We start from the raw sequence: 16,379 nt of genomic DNA, 5'->3' as shown, positions 1-16,379 counted from the left end.
AAAATAACTTTAGTGAAACTGTTTCCACTTCATTTCCCATTAAAAAAAAATAAGGGTAATAGTTTATGTTGGTTTTAAATCTTTGTTTTACCTGAAACATCTTCTGTTGGAATATACTTCATATTCTTATCCACTGAGGAAAGAAAACATATAAAAAACATCACTCTACTAAATACAAAACTGCTTCACCTACTACCTATTTTTTTCACCTATTTATGAAATGATGTAGATTGTAGCTATATAGTATCAGGAACTGTTACATTTAGGCACACTACTTGGGAAATAAAAGGCCACCTTTTTGCAACAAGTGAAATACATACAGTTGCTAACTGGATTTATTTGCTTGTCAAACAGAGATGAACATAGTCCTAAGAATTTCTAAAATAATTTTCCCAACAAACTCACCAAATAAATTCTTATACAAAGTAGAGTCAATTTCTTTTAGACAGTTTTTGAAGATGTTGGCTGCAGCATTTCCTTTAACCAAAATGGTATCAATCAGTTCTCTTGCTTGTAAAGGTATCTGTGTTTTTTGTTTAATAATATCATGTTCCTGTTTATTAATTACATTGGCCTTTAAAAGATTATCCAGGATAGGAAGCACACACGTCAACTGTTGAAAGAGAGCCATTCTATTCTTCCGAATTAATGACAAATCATCTTCATCAAAAAAAGAAAAAGAAATCCATTAGATTTTAAACTCCTTTAACTATACTTATATAGTCACTAATAACCAAACCTACAAATAATGTAGGCACTAAATAAGTTCAAAAAACAGCAAAATAACTTGATTGCATTTTAAAGTTTGTTGTTTTGGAAAACTTCCAGAGAAGTTTGTTTCTGTAACTTTTAAGTCTATGTATTCACATGTCCCAGAATTCCACTTTTACTTTATTTTGTTGAAAGACATTTTTAGAAGATAGTAAAAATTTCCACCATGCTATATAATACTGACTTATATTTCCATTATATCACTTTACTTTTGTAAGTACTTTCATAGTAATTTGTCTCATTTGATAGAGCAATCCTGTCAATTAAACAAGGCAAGTATTACTGCCTCTCATTTTCACATAGGGAGAAAAAAGACTCAGAAAAGAATGAGTGGCGTGTCAAAGATCACAGAAAGAATAAGCTGCAGAACCAGGTCCCCTAGACCAGTGTTCAACACCCCATATCTGCCGGGCGCGGTGGCTCAAGCCTGTAATCCCAGCACTTTGGGAGGCCGAGGCGGGTGGATCACGAGGTCGAGAGATCGAGACCATCCTGGTCAACATGGTGAAACCCCGTCTCTACTAAAAGTGCAAAAAATTAGCTGGGCATGGTGGCACGTGCCTGTAATCCCAGCTACTCAGGAGGCTGAGGCAGGAGAATTGCCTGACCCCAGGAGGCGGAGGTTGCGGTGAGCCGAGATCGCGCCATTGCACTCCAGCCTGGGTAACAAGGGCGAAACTCCGTCTCAAAAAAAAAAAAAAAAAAAACACCCCATATCTAAGATGCAGCATTGTAGTGTTGTAGAGTTTGAGGAGTAAAGTCAACACAGACCTAGGTTCCAGTGTTGGCTGAGCCCACTCACTAGCCATGTGTCCTAATCTTTCCCCATAGACCTCAGTTTCCTCATCTGTAATAATATTGTGAGGATTGAATAACACATGTAAAGCATTTGGCACAATACGTAGTACACAGTTAATGACCATTACTATTTCATAAATGTCTATGTTTATAGCAATTAAAAACTACATAAGAATCAAGTCTGACATTTAAAAAAAAAAAAAAAGCAAATGTTTTTCCTTCAATATTGCATCACATAAAACTCCATAGTTAATTATATATATATATATATATATATATATATATATATATATATATTTTTTTTTTTTTTTTTTTTTTTGAGACGGAGTTTCGCTCTTGTTACCCAGGCTGGAGTGCAATGGCGCGATCTTGGCTCACCGCAACCTCCGCCTCCTGGATTCAGGCAATTCTCCTGCCTCAGCCTCCTGAGTAGCTGGGATTATAGGCACACGCCACCATGCCCAGCTGATTTTTTATATTTTTAGTAGAGACGGGGTTTCACCATGTTGACCAGGTTGGTCTCGATCTCTCAACCTCGTGATCCACCCGCCTCGGCCTCCCAAAGTGCTGGGATTACAGGCTTGAGCCACCGCGCCCGGCCAGTTAATTTATATTAATGGAATATGACAGATCCTTCTTTCGGTGTCTAAATCATTATAAAATTTAATTGTCTATTTTCAGAAAAAATCTTAAGAGTACATCTATACAGCCGGGCGCGGTGGCTCAAGCCTGTAATCCCAGCACTTTGGGAGGCCGAGGCGGGTGGATCACGAGGTCGAGAGATCGAGACCAACCTGGTGAACATGGTGAAACCCCGTCTCTACTAAAAAAAAATACAAAAAATTAGCTGGGCATGGTGGCGTGTGCCTGTAATCCCAGCTACTCAGGAGGCTGAGGCAGGAGAATTGCCTGAACCCAGGAGGCGGAGGTTGCGGTGAGCCGAGATCGCGCCATTGCACTCCAGCCTGGGCAACAAGAGCGAAACTCCATCTCAGAAAAGAAAAAAAAAAAAAAAAAGAGTACATCTATACAAAGTGCCAGTTTAATGAGAAATAAATTACAAAAACAGAAGTCTTCTTCTCCTTTTACATAGTTCTAGAAGTGAACCACTCTATTAATCTCAAAACTATAAAATTCCATTCTATGACCACAACTTTTTCTTCTCTCTTAATCACTCCTCTCACTGCTAACAAATTTGTTATTCACCTTTTCAAGATCTTCATGTCATTCCCAATTCTACTTGCACAAGAGCTGTCTCCTGGCTTTGCTTCAAACATCCTATTCTAACCTAGGTATCACTCAGGTGTTTCAATGAGGTTCTCTATACTAGCCTTTAACTTGTCTTCCCTATTCCTTACTTGGCCTTTCCCCTATTAACACTGCCAAATCTGTAATTCAATACTATTCTCTGACCCACACAAAGTATGAGAAAGTCATAAATCTAAGGTGACAGTGATTTCATATAACCTTAGCTGGATTTTATTACTACTTAACAATCCTTAAATTGACTTGTCTTAGGCCCTTTCTTTCACCAAGTCCCTCCCACTTCCCAAGTCAATCTACCTAATAGTTTTAAAAAAACTGATGTGCTAGGAGCTATGTTCACGTGCTTTATTTGCAATATCTCATTTAATTGCTACAGTGACCCTATGGGATTAGTACTATTACTATCCCCATTTTACAGATGAGAAAGCCGATGTCTGGTTGAATAAATAGCCAAGTTAGTAAATGATGGAGCTGGAATTTAAACACAAATCTGTTTCAGTGTGGAAATCCAGACTTTAAACATTTTGCTACATGGTCATGCCATAGGATACTCTTAAGTTATTCCTATCTTTACGTACTTAAAGAAAGCTTAAAAAGAAAGCATCTTCCAACCCAATACTCCAATACATATGCAACCTTCACCTCTCTGCTGGCCCTTTAACCTTGTCTTTTGCACCCTAGTCTCCCTAGCTAATGTATATACTTCTTGAGAGCAACCACTATGATTAGCACAGTATTTGGCACTGGTGCTCATGCTCAATAAAATTTACTGAAGAAATAAATGATTACTCAAAATACTTGTTTTGAGGGGCTGAGACTTAATACTATTTGGATGAATAGAAAAATCAGTTTCCCTGTTATCCTTGGATTGGGCAGGTAGTTCTCATCAAACCCCAGAATTTCATAGTAAGTTCTATTTTTTGTATGAGGATCACTTAGCAAGGATTAGGGAGTAAAATATCATATTAAAAATATGATTTGCAGAAACTTAAAAAAAAAAAAAAGGAGAAAAAAGACCTGCATCCAACTTCAACATCTTGCTCTTTCAAAACAATTTAAATCAGCTATGTTTGAGAAAGAAATGCAATACAGCTCAAGAAAGAGCTTATTATGCTAAAATTCTCTGATTGGCATAAATCAGGGAATCCTATCAGAAAATAAACATACAGAAAAACGCTGTAGTCGATGGTTTTCAACTTGAAGCAATTGAGAGGGGTAGAAAAGGAGGGATGGTTTCAAAATGACTGGAGGACTACTACCAGCAGTTAGTGGATGAGAAACAAGCATGTTGTCCTGTAACATGTAAGACAGTCCTAAGAGCTCCTTTGAGAAATAATGCAAGTGACTAACATTCCCAAATACCTGATGCCATTTCTTCAGCTTGTCTTTCCTTCTCCTCTTCTCTTTTTTCATCTTCAGCATTAAGAAGTGCTGATACAATATCATTAACTGTTTTGTAGTTCTCTCCAGTTGTTAGGATTTTACTCTGAACTGTTTGTTTCACCAGATCTCTACTAAAGCCCATTTCCAAGGCAGATTTAACCACAGGTGTATTCATCATGACGGCATCTTCTGAAGAACCTTCTCCTGATCCAAAATGAATAACTATTTGAAAAGACACATGCTAATATTAAATTCTACAAAACTTATGGAAAAAGTTATTACAACACAATCTTTATTCATCCTTTACTCTCACATTCTGGTAAAGGAGATGAGCTATATACATCAATTACCTATAATTCCAATAGAAGTTTAAACTTCATAATGGTCAAATTAGAATACAATTAATTGCTATACTTTTTTAAAAAATCACCTCTCTGGCTACATCCTAGACCTACTTAATGAAAGAGTCTGTAAGGATAAGAATTAGGAATCTGTGTCTGGCGTGGTGGCTCACGTGTGTAATCCCAACATTTTGGGAGGCAGAAGCAGGCAGATCACAAGGTCAAGAGATAGAGACCATCCTGGCCAACATAGTGAAACCCCATCTCTACTAATATACAAAAATTAGCTGGGTGTGGTGGTGCATGCCTGTAGTCCCAGATACTTGGAAGGCTGAGGCAGGAGAATTACTTGAACCCGGGAAGCGGAGGCTGCAGTGAGTCAAGGTTGTGCCACTGCACTTCAGCCTGGCACCTGGTGACAGAGCAAGACTCTATCTCAAAAAAAAAAAAAAAGAATTAGGAATCCGTATCTTTTAAATATTCTCCCAAATGATTCTGATTATGGTCATTTTTGGATACCAATATGCTACACAAACTTAGAAATGAGAAATAATCTTCTCCACCCAGGAAAGTGGTGGAAAATCACAAAGACTTCGTGGAAAAGTAGCATTAGAGTTTGGACTTGAAGGATGGACAAGGTCTAGATAAGTGGATAGCTGATGTAGAGAGAATAACATAAACAAAAATGGGGAGTACAGTAAAATAGAAGATCACCCAGAAGATGTAGTGAAAAAGTATGGCTTAAGAAGTAATTAAACCAATATGATTTTAGATAGCGACAGGTGCTCTGAAGAAAAAAGTAGTAAAAGGCCATTAAAAGAAACCAGGAGGCTGGGCGCGGTGGCTCAAGCCTGTAATCCCAGCACTTTGGGAGGCTGAGGCGGGTGGATCACGAGGTCAAGAGATCGAGACCATCCTGGTCAACATGGTGAAACCCCATCTCTACTAAAAAATACAAAAAATTAGCTGGGCATGGTGGCACGTGTCTGTAATCCCAGCTACTCAGGAGGCTGAGGCAGGAGAATTGCCTGAACCCAGGAGGCAGAGGTTGCAGTGAGCCGAGATCGCACCATTGCACTCCAGCCTGGGTAACAAGAGCGAAACTCCATCTCAAAAAAAAAAAAAAAGAAACCAGGAAGCAGGAAGATACTTTAGATAGGGTAGTCGGGAAAGCATTTCCTGCTAAGAGTCAATGCTAGCCCATATGATACTCCTGTGTAAAATACAAAATAACATAATTCTTCAAAACACTATTGCCATCTTCTGGGAAACTGTTATAATGAACATATAAACGTACAATGTCAACAATGTGCTCTCTCTTGTTTAAACATGTGTGGAATCCCTGTCTGAAGAAATGGCACCAGACCAAAGACTTCAATAAGAAGGAGTGAACTCTATTTCACTTTTAAGTGCATGCCTTCAGGAAAGACTTAATGTTCAGGGTAAGAGACATGTTAGAGGATCATTATAGCAATATTTACACCAGGAAAAAAAAAAATAACAGAAATAGCTCTCAGTAAGGATAAATAAAATGCAATATGCTGGACTACTGTGAAGAAATTTAAAAATAAACAAATGAACTAAACTGGTATATACCTAACCCATGCTACGAAGCTCTGGGTGTTAGAAGTTAGAAATGGAACTGTATATAAGCATCAGAGGGGAATTTGGCACTGCCTACAGTATTTAGTCCTTTTTCTTTCCCTTATGAAGAATGTATACATCTATTACATGTGCAATTATTATTATTATTATTTTTTTCTTTTTGAGACGGAGTTTCGCTCGTTACCCAGGCTGGAGTGCAATGGCGCGATCTCGGCTCACCGCAACCTCCGCCTCCTGGGTTCAGGCAATCCTCCTGCCTCAGCCTCCCGAGTAGCTGGAATTATAGGCACACACCACCATGCCCAGCTAATTTTTTGTATTTTTAGTAGAGACAGGGTTTCACCATGTTGACCAGGTTGGTCTCGATCTCTCGACCTCGTGATCCACCCGCCTCGGCCTCCCAAAGTGCTGGGATTACAGGCTTGAGCCACCGTGCCCGGCCGCAATTATTAATACTAGGGGGAAAAAGGAATGAGCTATGGAAACATCTGTCTTCTAAGCAAAGAGAACAGCAAGTATAAAAAACTTAAATTGAAGGAAAAGCTTGACATAATCAACAAACAGAAAGAAGGTGGTAGAATGTAATAGAGGAGGACAAGGTCCAGATGAGTAGAGCCTTCCTAAGAGTTTATATTTTATTCTAAGTTTGCTAGAATATTCTAGGAGTGTTTTAAGTATGCAACTGATAAAACTTGACTTGTGTTTTCAGATGATGACTCTGGCAGGTAGGTGGAGATGTACTTTAATGGGGTAAACTGGAATCAGGAAGACTTGTTAGGATGATAGACACAGATGACGGTAGGTTGGATTAGGTTAATAGTGGTAGAGACGGTGAGATGTAGTCAGATTTGGGATATTTTATGAAGGCAGAAATGAAAAGACTTCTAACAGATTAAATATACAAACTAAAGGAAGGAGAAGAATCAGAGATGATGCCTAATTTGAGCCAACTTTTAACCCTAGGAAATGAGTACCACTAACTGAGATGGGGAAGACAAAAGACAAATGTGAGGGATGAAGAATGGGAACAAAATTTCTAGTTTGGTCATATTAACTCTACAATGTCTGTTAAGCCAAGCACAGATTTAAATAGTCAGCTGGACATTCCAGCTTGGGGCTCAGGAAATGAAGAAATAAATTTAGGCTGAGCTTTGAGGGGAACCATCATTTTAAAGTTTGAAAAAGGAGCAGCCAACAAAGGAAGTTGTTCAGGATCAACCAGGGAAATAGAAAACCAAGAGTAAGGAGTCTGATAATTCAAGCAAAAAAATGTGTCTTAAGAAAGATGAAGCCAGGTGTAGTGGCTCATGCCCATAATCCCAGGACTATGGGAGGCGGAGGCAGGCAGATTGCTTAAGCTCAAGAGTTTGAGACTAGCCTGGGAAACATGGTGAAATTCTGTATCCAAAAAAAAAAAAAAAATTATCTCGATGTGGTGATGCATGCCTGTAGTCCCAGCTACTTGGGAGGCTGAAGTGAAAGAATCACCTGAGCTGGGATAGTCAAGGCTGCAGTGAGCCATGATCGCACCACTACACTACAGCCTGGGTGACAAAATGAGACCTTGTTTCAAAAAAAGAAAAAAAAAAGACAAAGCACTCAATGATTATCAAATGCTGGCTAACACATCAAGCAGTAGATTTGCTAACATGGCAGTCCTCGGCTACCATGGTAAGAATAGTTTTTAGTAGGACAAGTAAAAGAAAGAATTCTGAAAGGTGAGGAAGTAAAAGAAAGCAAGCATAGATAAATCTTCCTAGGTATTTTGTTGTAAAGGGAAGCAGAGTAATGAGGTAATAGCTGGATAGGGACATTGGTTCATGGAAGTTTTCCTAGGATTAGCAAAAGTACATTATGTTTATATGCTAACATGAATGATTTAGGAGAGATGGAAAAATTGATGACTCGAGAGAAAGGGCATGTCACTGCCAAGGTAACATTCTTAAGTTGACAGTAGGGAATGGAATAGAGGACAAATGGAAGTATCGGCCTTAGATAACGGCAAGGACAATTCATCTTTTATGAACGAACAGAAAGAAGAGTACATGGATAAATTACATAGCCTAGTGGTTTTGCTGGTGAGGCAATAAAGCAACTCTCATTTGGATTCTGTTTTCTCAGAGAAGCAAGGTTATAAACTGACAGTAAAGTGGGAAGAGAGTATTAGAAAATTATCAAGGGAGAAAACAAGAAATAGTCATTTTAAAGACTGACAAAGTGATTTTATTAGGAACTATGGTAGAACTGCAGGGCAGCCTACTTGACAGCAGTGGTTATAAATTTTAAGAACAGTTCACACTGCTATCTTTTCTAGGTCTATCATACAGGAGATAGTTGTCATGTACCCAGGTACTCGTATTCCTATTTTCCAGTCAAAGACGACTAAATCCTTCATGCAATCCTCCTGAGCCATGGTTTCTAAGACTCTTGGTCACCTTTCTCTGATCCAGTTAACAAATCTGCCAATACCTTTCTTAAAATGCTGTGCCACAGACAGAATGGCCCTTTGTAGATGTGACTGGTACATAAAACAATGGATTATTACCTTAGCCATTTTAGATAACATAACATACATATATTACATAAACTGACAGATGTGGCTAACATTAAGCTCTAATCAAAAACTATACTATTTCCTGCCCTTGCATTGAAATACAACATACATGACTTAAATACCCAACATCTAGTCCAATTCTTGAATTATATGTGAACTGACCTTTTCCAAATCCTGCTAGCTCACGGCAACCTTTTCCTTCCTGGAGGGCTTATTATTTGTACCTCTTATTTGGTGTTGCTTTGAGCTATTTGTTTTTCTTTTGCTTGTGTCTCATTTCTCCAGTTGGAATGTCAGCACTAAAAGTGTTAAGTGTAGCACTAGAACAAAGACTAGTATATTTTTAGGATCCTCTAGTGTTATTAACAACTCTCTCTCTCCCCCCGCCCCCCCGCCGTCTCTGTCTCTGTCTCTCTCTCTCTCTCTCCATATATATATTATATATATATATAATATATATATATAGTATTAGCTAACTTCCCAGTTATTTTTCTTACGGCTTCAGAAACACTTTTAAAAAATACATACTTTGATTCCTAAAAAAATTTTTTTTTGTTGATGGAGTCTCACTCTGTCACCCAGGCTGGAGTGCAGTGGCACAATGCCAGCTCACTGCAACCTCCACCTCCTGGCTCAAGCTTTTCTCTTGCCTCAGCCTCCAGATTAGCTGGGACTACAGGCACATAACCCCTGGCTAATTTTTTGTATTTTTAGTAGAGACAGAGTTCCACTATGTTGGCTAGGCTGGTCTCAAACCCCTGACTTCAGGTGATCCACCCTCCTCAGCCTCTCAAAGTGTTGGGATTATAGGTGTAAGCCACTGCGCCTGGCCCAGTCCTAAAATTCTTTTTTTTTTTTTTTGAGACGGAGTTTCGCTCTTGTTACCCAGGCTGGAGTGCAATGGCGCAATCTCAGCTCACTGCAACCTCCGCCTCCTGGGTTCAGGCAATTCTCCTGCCTCAGCCTCCTGAATAGCTGGGATTACAGGCACGTGCCACCATGCCCAGTTAATTTTTTGTATTTTTAGTAGAGACGGGGTTTCACCATGTTGACCAGGATGGTCTCGATCTCTTGACCTCGTGATCCACCCGCCTCAGCCTCCCAAAGTGCTGGGATTACAGGCTTGAGCCACCGCACCCGGCCTTCTAAAATTCTTATAAAAATTTCCACTCTATATTTAAAATTAATTCATACATACTTGGTGGATCAGCAATTTCATCTCCAGTAGTGTCTGAAGTTAACAACAGCTATGAAACAAGAGAAAATAGGTAAAATCAAAAATCCCCAACAATCTGAAAGGAACAATACTTTTAAACTAAGTTTACTTTAAGTAAGTGTATACACTCTTTTAAGAACTGAGTGATTTATGACTGTCACTTTGCTTTCTTTTACCTAAACACATAGATTTCCTTAAATTTCATGTTATCCCAAATTAGAATTCAAGCATTTCTCTAGTTTCAGGAAAGCAGAAAAATGTATTAGTGGTTTATCATTCCATTTGGAAAGTAAAATTTTAACTGAGTTACTCTCAAAGGGTGTCAGCTCCTAACAAGTTACTTTTTGTTTGTTTTTCTGGAAAATAGCAGAGACACTAAAGAGCCTTCTCCAATCCACCACGAATTTGTACAGTGGCAGCACAAATGATTTTTCAAAATAGTAAAAACAAAAAACAACATTTTTTTAAAAGCCCTAAACAATCAAGTTTGTTACCAAAATAAAAATCAAAGGCGTCATTAATATGAATGAAATATGTAACTACAATTAATAAAATAAGAACAAGTATAACTTCTTTTTTTTTCTTTTATTGAGACAGAGTCTCGCTCTGTCTCTAGGCTGGAGTGCAGTGGCGCAATCTTGGCTCGCTGCAACCTCCACTTCCCGGGTTCGAGTGATTCTCTTGCCTCAGCCTCCCAAGTAGCTGGTACTACAGGTGCACACCACGACACCCGGCTAATTTTTGTATTTTTAGTAGAGACAGGGTTTCACATGTTGGCCAGGATGGTCTCAATCTCTTGACCTTGTGATCTGCCCACCTCAGCCTCCCAAAGTGCTGGGATTACAGGCGTGAGCCACTGCCTGGCCAGAAACAAGTGTAACTTCTAATATAGGTTGGTGCAAAAGTAATTGTAGTTCTGCCATGACTTTCAATGGCAAAAACCACGATTACTTTTGTACCAACCTAATAATATTTTTGTTATTATAAAGCAGAATTCAATGTTGTTAATTTTAAAAATGTATTTACCTGTTCAAGAAGATGAGGATATCTACCTTGAATCTCATCAACAAACTCTTGCCCTTTCATTCTTATCAAGAACTCACACCTAAAACATATGAGGAAAATTATTTTTTAAAATTGTTTCGTATCAAATATAACCTGATCATTCTAGAAAAATGGTTTTCAGATCATTTGTTGTACTTCACAGTAAAAACATTTTATATCACAACCCAGCACACATACATAACAGGAACAAAATGATGATAAAACAATATACATCTTACTGTATGTTATGTATCATGATATTTTCTATTTCAATCCATTAACACAACAATAAAAAGAAAGGCATGTGCACCTACAAAGGGGAACAAGCTGACTCCTGAAAAATGCTATTATACACAATTTATTCTGTACTTAAAGTGGACTACCTAACAGTTTAACATACTATTAACTCAGTATTCCTAAAATGTGATCTTTCACAATTTAACTGCTAATCTTTCTTTACTGCTCACTCTTCCATTACATTTGAACCACAATCAACTACCTTCCCTCCAAAAAATATAGAATCAAATATTTTTATCCACGTATAATATGACAGTGTTTCTCAAACATTTGTTTTTAAACTGATAGGGCTTCTCAAAGATGTTCCAATAAGTTCACATACCATCTATATCCATTCTATTCCTTTCGTTTCTTCAACAAACAATACTACACAACCGGATACTCATATGGGAAAAAAAAAAACCCTCTGATTTATCCCCATATTATATGCAAAAGTAAAGTAAAAATGGATCATATACCTAAATATAAAACCTAAAATAATAAAACTTTAGAAAAAAGCTCAGGAGAAAAATTCTTGTCTTTATATTAGGTAAAGAATTATTAGATAAAAGACCAAAAACATAATCCACAAAAGATAAAATTGATAAACTGACATCATCAAAATTGAAAACATCTGCTCTTCAAAAGTCAATGTTAAAGAAATGAAAAGCCACAGCTCAAAGAAAGTTTCCAAGAATGTCATCAGCAAGATAGCAGACTAGGAGACAATAGCCTTCTTCCACCCAAAAAAGACAACAAACAGGTAGCTATCCACAAACAAATGCAGCTCTGGGAGGATGCAATGGCCCAATTAGGTTACAGCAATACAGTGAGGGAAAAAACGGAGAATAACCACAAAGAAAGAACATCTAGGAGATATGCTTAGCAGAGACGTCTAGAGAAGACGGGGTGAGGGCTACCTGTATCAGTCATGTGGTAAGTGCCATCACAGTCCTCAGTGGCAAACACCACTAGGCTCCTCCCCAGAGCAGGCCCCCAGAGACATCCAATAACCCTCCAGATAGCCACAGACTTCCTGTAGGTTTCACAGTGAAGGATCCCATAGTATTCATTGATGCCAATCCTAGTAGCCTACTCTGCAGAGGACACTGACAGCTTTCACCATTAAGGTAACCGACACCCATTGCTGCTCTGAACCCCCTGGAGAGGGAGATACTACTGCACTCTTCACCATGAAAAGGAGCACTCTTGCACTGCACTGTCCAGAGACAGTGCAGTCCCCTCACCCAACACATGCCCGAGACCTCAGAGCCACAGCTGCTCCACATGTACTATGCATGTAAGACCCTTGCTCTATGGCTCCTCTAATCACATACTCTCCAGATCCCAGCTCTCTGGCTGCTCTGCACATCTGCACTCCACACCCAACTCAACAGTTGCTGTATGTGCACCCACATCTGAGGCACCAAAAGCACCACTGCTGCAGTGCAGTCAACATCCTGAACCCCAGAGCCGCTGTCTTTCTGCAGGCATTTGCACTCCAAACCTTAGCTCTGTAAGCTGCTCCACAGGTGTCCATGCCATCAGAGACATCAGTGCTGCCACCACCACCAACACAATGGAGCCCAAAGCCGGAACCTGTGTCAAGAAGAAACCTGGCCATGACATCTCCCATAAGAGAAAAAGTGATCAAGACGTCCCCAGCAGCCTCTGCCACTATAGATCAAAAAAACCCTTGCTGCTGGTATGGATACCTGCAGCCTTGGATGTTGAGGACCCCTGCAATCCTCACTGATGATGATCTACTAATAAAGCTGCAAGGAGTTTACAGTGCTGGGTCTTTCACAGAGCCAGAACTACCACAACTACAGGCTGGTGCCTCACACTCATCCATAGGCAAACATCTTTCCTCAAAACAAAACAAAACAAAAACTAGTTTGTAATGCCTAAAAGTAATTCTTCCATCAAATACACAGATAACAACACAAAGCCACAAGAAATAGAAAGGGAAAAAAAAAAGGATACATGACATTACCAAAGAAACACAGTAATTTTCCAGTAACCACCCCCAAAGAAAGAGAGATCTATCAACTAAAGATAAAGAATTCAGAAATAACTGTTTCAAGCAAACTCAGTGAGCTACAAAAGAACACAGACAATGATATAAAAAACATACACAAACAAATGAGAAATTCAACAGAGAGATAGAAATAATAAAAAGAAACATATTCAGGAGCTGAAGAACATTTTTAAAAAAAATGCAATAGAGAGCATCAATAGCAGACCTGATCAAGCAGAAGAAAGAACCTATGAACTCAAAGGTAGGTCATTTGAAATTATCTAGTCAAGAGAAGAAAAACAGAAAAAAAAAAAAAAAAAAAAAAGAATAGTGGTGAAAGCCTACCTGAATTATAGGACACTATCAAGCAAAACAATATTTGCATTTTTTTTTTTTTTTGAGACGGAGTTTCGCTCTTGTTACCCAGGCTGGAGTGCAATGGCGCGATCTCGGCTCACCGCAACCTCCACCTCCTGGGTTCAGGCAATTCTCCTGCCTCAGCCTCCGGAGTAGCTGGGATTACAGGCACGCGCCACCATGCCCAGCTAATTTTTTGCACCTTTAGTAGAGACGGGGTTTCACCATGTTGACCAGGATGGTCTCGATCTCTTGACCTCGTGATCCACCCGCCTCGGCCTCCCAAAGTGCTGGGATTACAGGCTTGAGCCACCGCGCCCGGCGCCAATATTTGCATTTTAAGAATTTTTCAAAGCCAGGCATAATGGCTCACACCTGTAATTCCAGCACTAATGGAGGCTAAGCCCAGTGGATCACATGAGCTCAGGAGTTCAAGACCAGCCTGACCAACATGGCAAAACCCTATCTCTACTAAAAATACAAACATGAGCTGTGCATGGTGATGCACATCTGTTGTCCCAGCTACGTGGGAGGCTGAGGTGGGATAATCACTTGAACCTGGGAGGTGGAGATTGCAGTGAGTTGAGATCATGCCACTGCACTCCAGCCTGGGCGACACAACGAGACACCATCTAAAAAAAGAAGAGGAGGGAGAGGGAGAGGGAGGAGGAGGAGGAGGAAGAAGAAGGAGGGAAAAGGGAGTAGGAGGAGGAGGAGGAGAATACTTTCAAACTTATTTTACAAAGCCAAGCATTACTCAAAGCAAGACCAGGACAACATAAGAAAAGAAAATTACAAGCCAATAGCCCTGATGAACACAGATGCAAAAATCCTCAACAAAATACTAGCAAACTGAATTCAGCAGCACACTAGAAGAATCATATATCATTCTGATGAAGTGAGATTTAACCCTGGGATGCAAAGATGGTATGATATATGCAAATCAATAAATGTGATACCACCCACTGACAGAATGAAGGATAAAAATCATATGATCAGCTAGGTGCAGTGGCTCACGCCTGTAATTCCAGCACTTTGAGAGGCCAAGGTGGGCGGACCACCTGAGGTCAGGAGTTGTAGATTAGCCTGGTGAAACTCGTCTCTACTAAAAATACAAAAATTAACTGGGTGTGGTTGCATGAACCTGTAGTCTCAGCTACTCAGGAGGCTGAGGCAGGAGAATCACTTGAACCTGGGAGGCAGAGGCTGCACTGAGCTGAGATTACACCACTGTACTTCAGCTTGGGTGACACAGCGAGACTCCATCTCAAACCAAAAAAAAAAAAGAAAAGAAAAAAAAGAAAATCCTGCCATTTGCAACATGAATGAACCTGGAAGGCATTAGGCTAAGTGAACTGAGCCAGACAGAAGAAGACAAATACAAGTGACCCTTAAACAACACAGGTTTGAACTGTACATGTCCACTTACATGCAGATTTTTCTCAACCAAATACAGATCTTATTTGCAGATGTGAAACCCACATATTTGGAGGGCTGACTTTTGGGTGCACCCATTCTGCAGGGTCACCTTTAGGACTTCAGTACATGCCAATTTTGGAATACATGGGGGTCCTAGAACCAATCCTCCAAGCATACCAAGGGAAAACAATACTATATGGTATCACTTATTTATGGAATCTAAAAAAAAGTCAAACTCATAGAAACAGAGAGAAGAATGTTGGCTGCCAGGGATAAGGAGGTGGGTGAAATGGGAAGATGTTGGTCAAAGGACACAAACTTTCTGAGGATATAACGTACAGAACATGGTGACTATAGCTAATAATACTGGACTTTATACCTGAAATTTGCAAAGATAGCATCTTTTAAGAGTTAGCACCAAAAAAAAAAAAAAAAGTTACTACATAAGGTGACGGATTTACTGAGATTAAAGATTATTCACAACTGAAATGTGGGCAGGGCTCAGTGGCTTATGCCTGTAAGCTGAGCACTTTGGGAGGACAAGGCAGGTGGATCACTTGAGGTCAAGAGTTCGAGACTAGCCTAGCCAACATAGTGAAACCCCATCCCTACTAAAAATATAAAAACTACTGAGCTTGGTGGTGCACGCCTATAATTCCAGATACTCAGGATACTGAGGCTTGAACCCAGGAAGTGGAGGTTGCAGCTGAACTGAGATCTTGCCATTGCACTAAGCAGTGATAGGTGATGGAATAAGACTCTGTCTCAAAAAAATAAAAGAAGGAAAAAAGAAATGTGTTGTTTTCATAGAAGTATTTACAAAATACAGCCCTATATCTTCTCCCTTATTTAATCATTTAAAACAAAATACAAGTTACAAAAATAAAGATTTTGTTTTTGTTTTATAAAGTACAAAATGTGGTAGTTCCAATACTGTAATTTGGAAGCTGTTTTTGTCTTTGATACCACAACATGAATTAAATTTCAAATTAAATGTATACAATCCCATAGAATCCAGCATAATTAAGTCATTTAAAAGTCTGAAGGCCAGGCGTGGTGGCTTACGCCTATAATCCCAGCACTTTGGGAGGCCGAGGCAGGTGGATCATGAGGTCAAGAGATCGAGACCATCCTGGTCAGCATGGTTCAACATGGTGAAACCCCGTCTCTACTAAAAATACAAAAATTAGCTGGGCATGGTGGTGCGTGCCTGTAGTACCAGCTACTCGGGAGGCTGAGGCAGGAGAATTGCTTGAACCCAGGAGGTGGAGGTTGCGGTGAGCCAAGATTGCGCCATTGCACACCAGCCTGGGTAACAAGAGTGGAACT

At 39.6% G+C, this 16,379-nt stretch overlaps 1 protein-coding gene across 6 annotated transcripts in view; it reads right to left on the bottom strand.

Annotated features, from left to right (window-relative positions):
* BIRC2 (baculoviral IAP repeat containing 2) overlaps positions 1 to 16,379 on the bottom strand; it is a 40,564-nt gene that overhangs the window by 17,185 nt on the left and 7,000 nt on the right. For all 6 annotated transcript variants that reach the window (XR_012518018.1, XR_012518019.1, XM_003923776.4 and 3 more), the window contains 5 exons: positions 10,961 to 11,039; positions 9,917 to 9,965; positions 4,198 to 4,440; positions 406 to 660; positions 92 to 133 (listed from right to left, as the gene is read on the bottom strand). Coding sequence is in view for 4 of the 6 variants with exons in the window: in XM_003923776.4 (XP_003923825.1) it covers positions 92 to 133; positions 406 to 660; positions 4,198 to 4,440; positions 9,917 to 9,965; positions 10,961 to 11,039 (668 nt within the window). In the remaining 2 variants the exon portion in view is untranslated. The remainder of the gene's footprint in view (positions 1 to 91; positions 134 to 405; positions 661 to 4,197; positions 4,441 to 9,916; positions 9,966 to 10,960; positions 11,040 to 16,379) is intronic.

This window comes from Saimiri boliviensis, chromosome 6, assembly GCF_048565385.1.
Source record: "Saimiri boliviensis isolate mSaiBol1 chromosome 6, mSaiBol1.pri, whole genome shotgun sequence".
NCBI lineage: Eukaryota > Metazoa > Chordata > Mammalia > Primates > Cebidae > Saimiri > Saimiri boliviensis.
The sequence above is the reverse complement of the archived record's forward strand: the minus strand, read 5'-3'. Positions and strand labels throughout refer to the sequence as shown.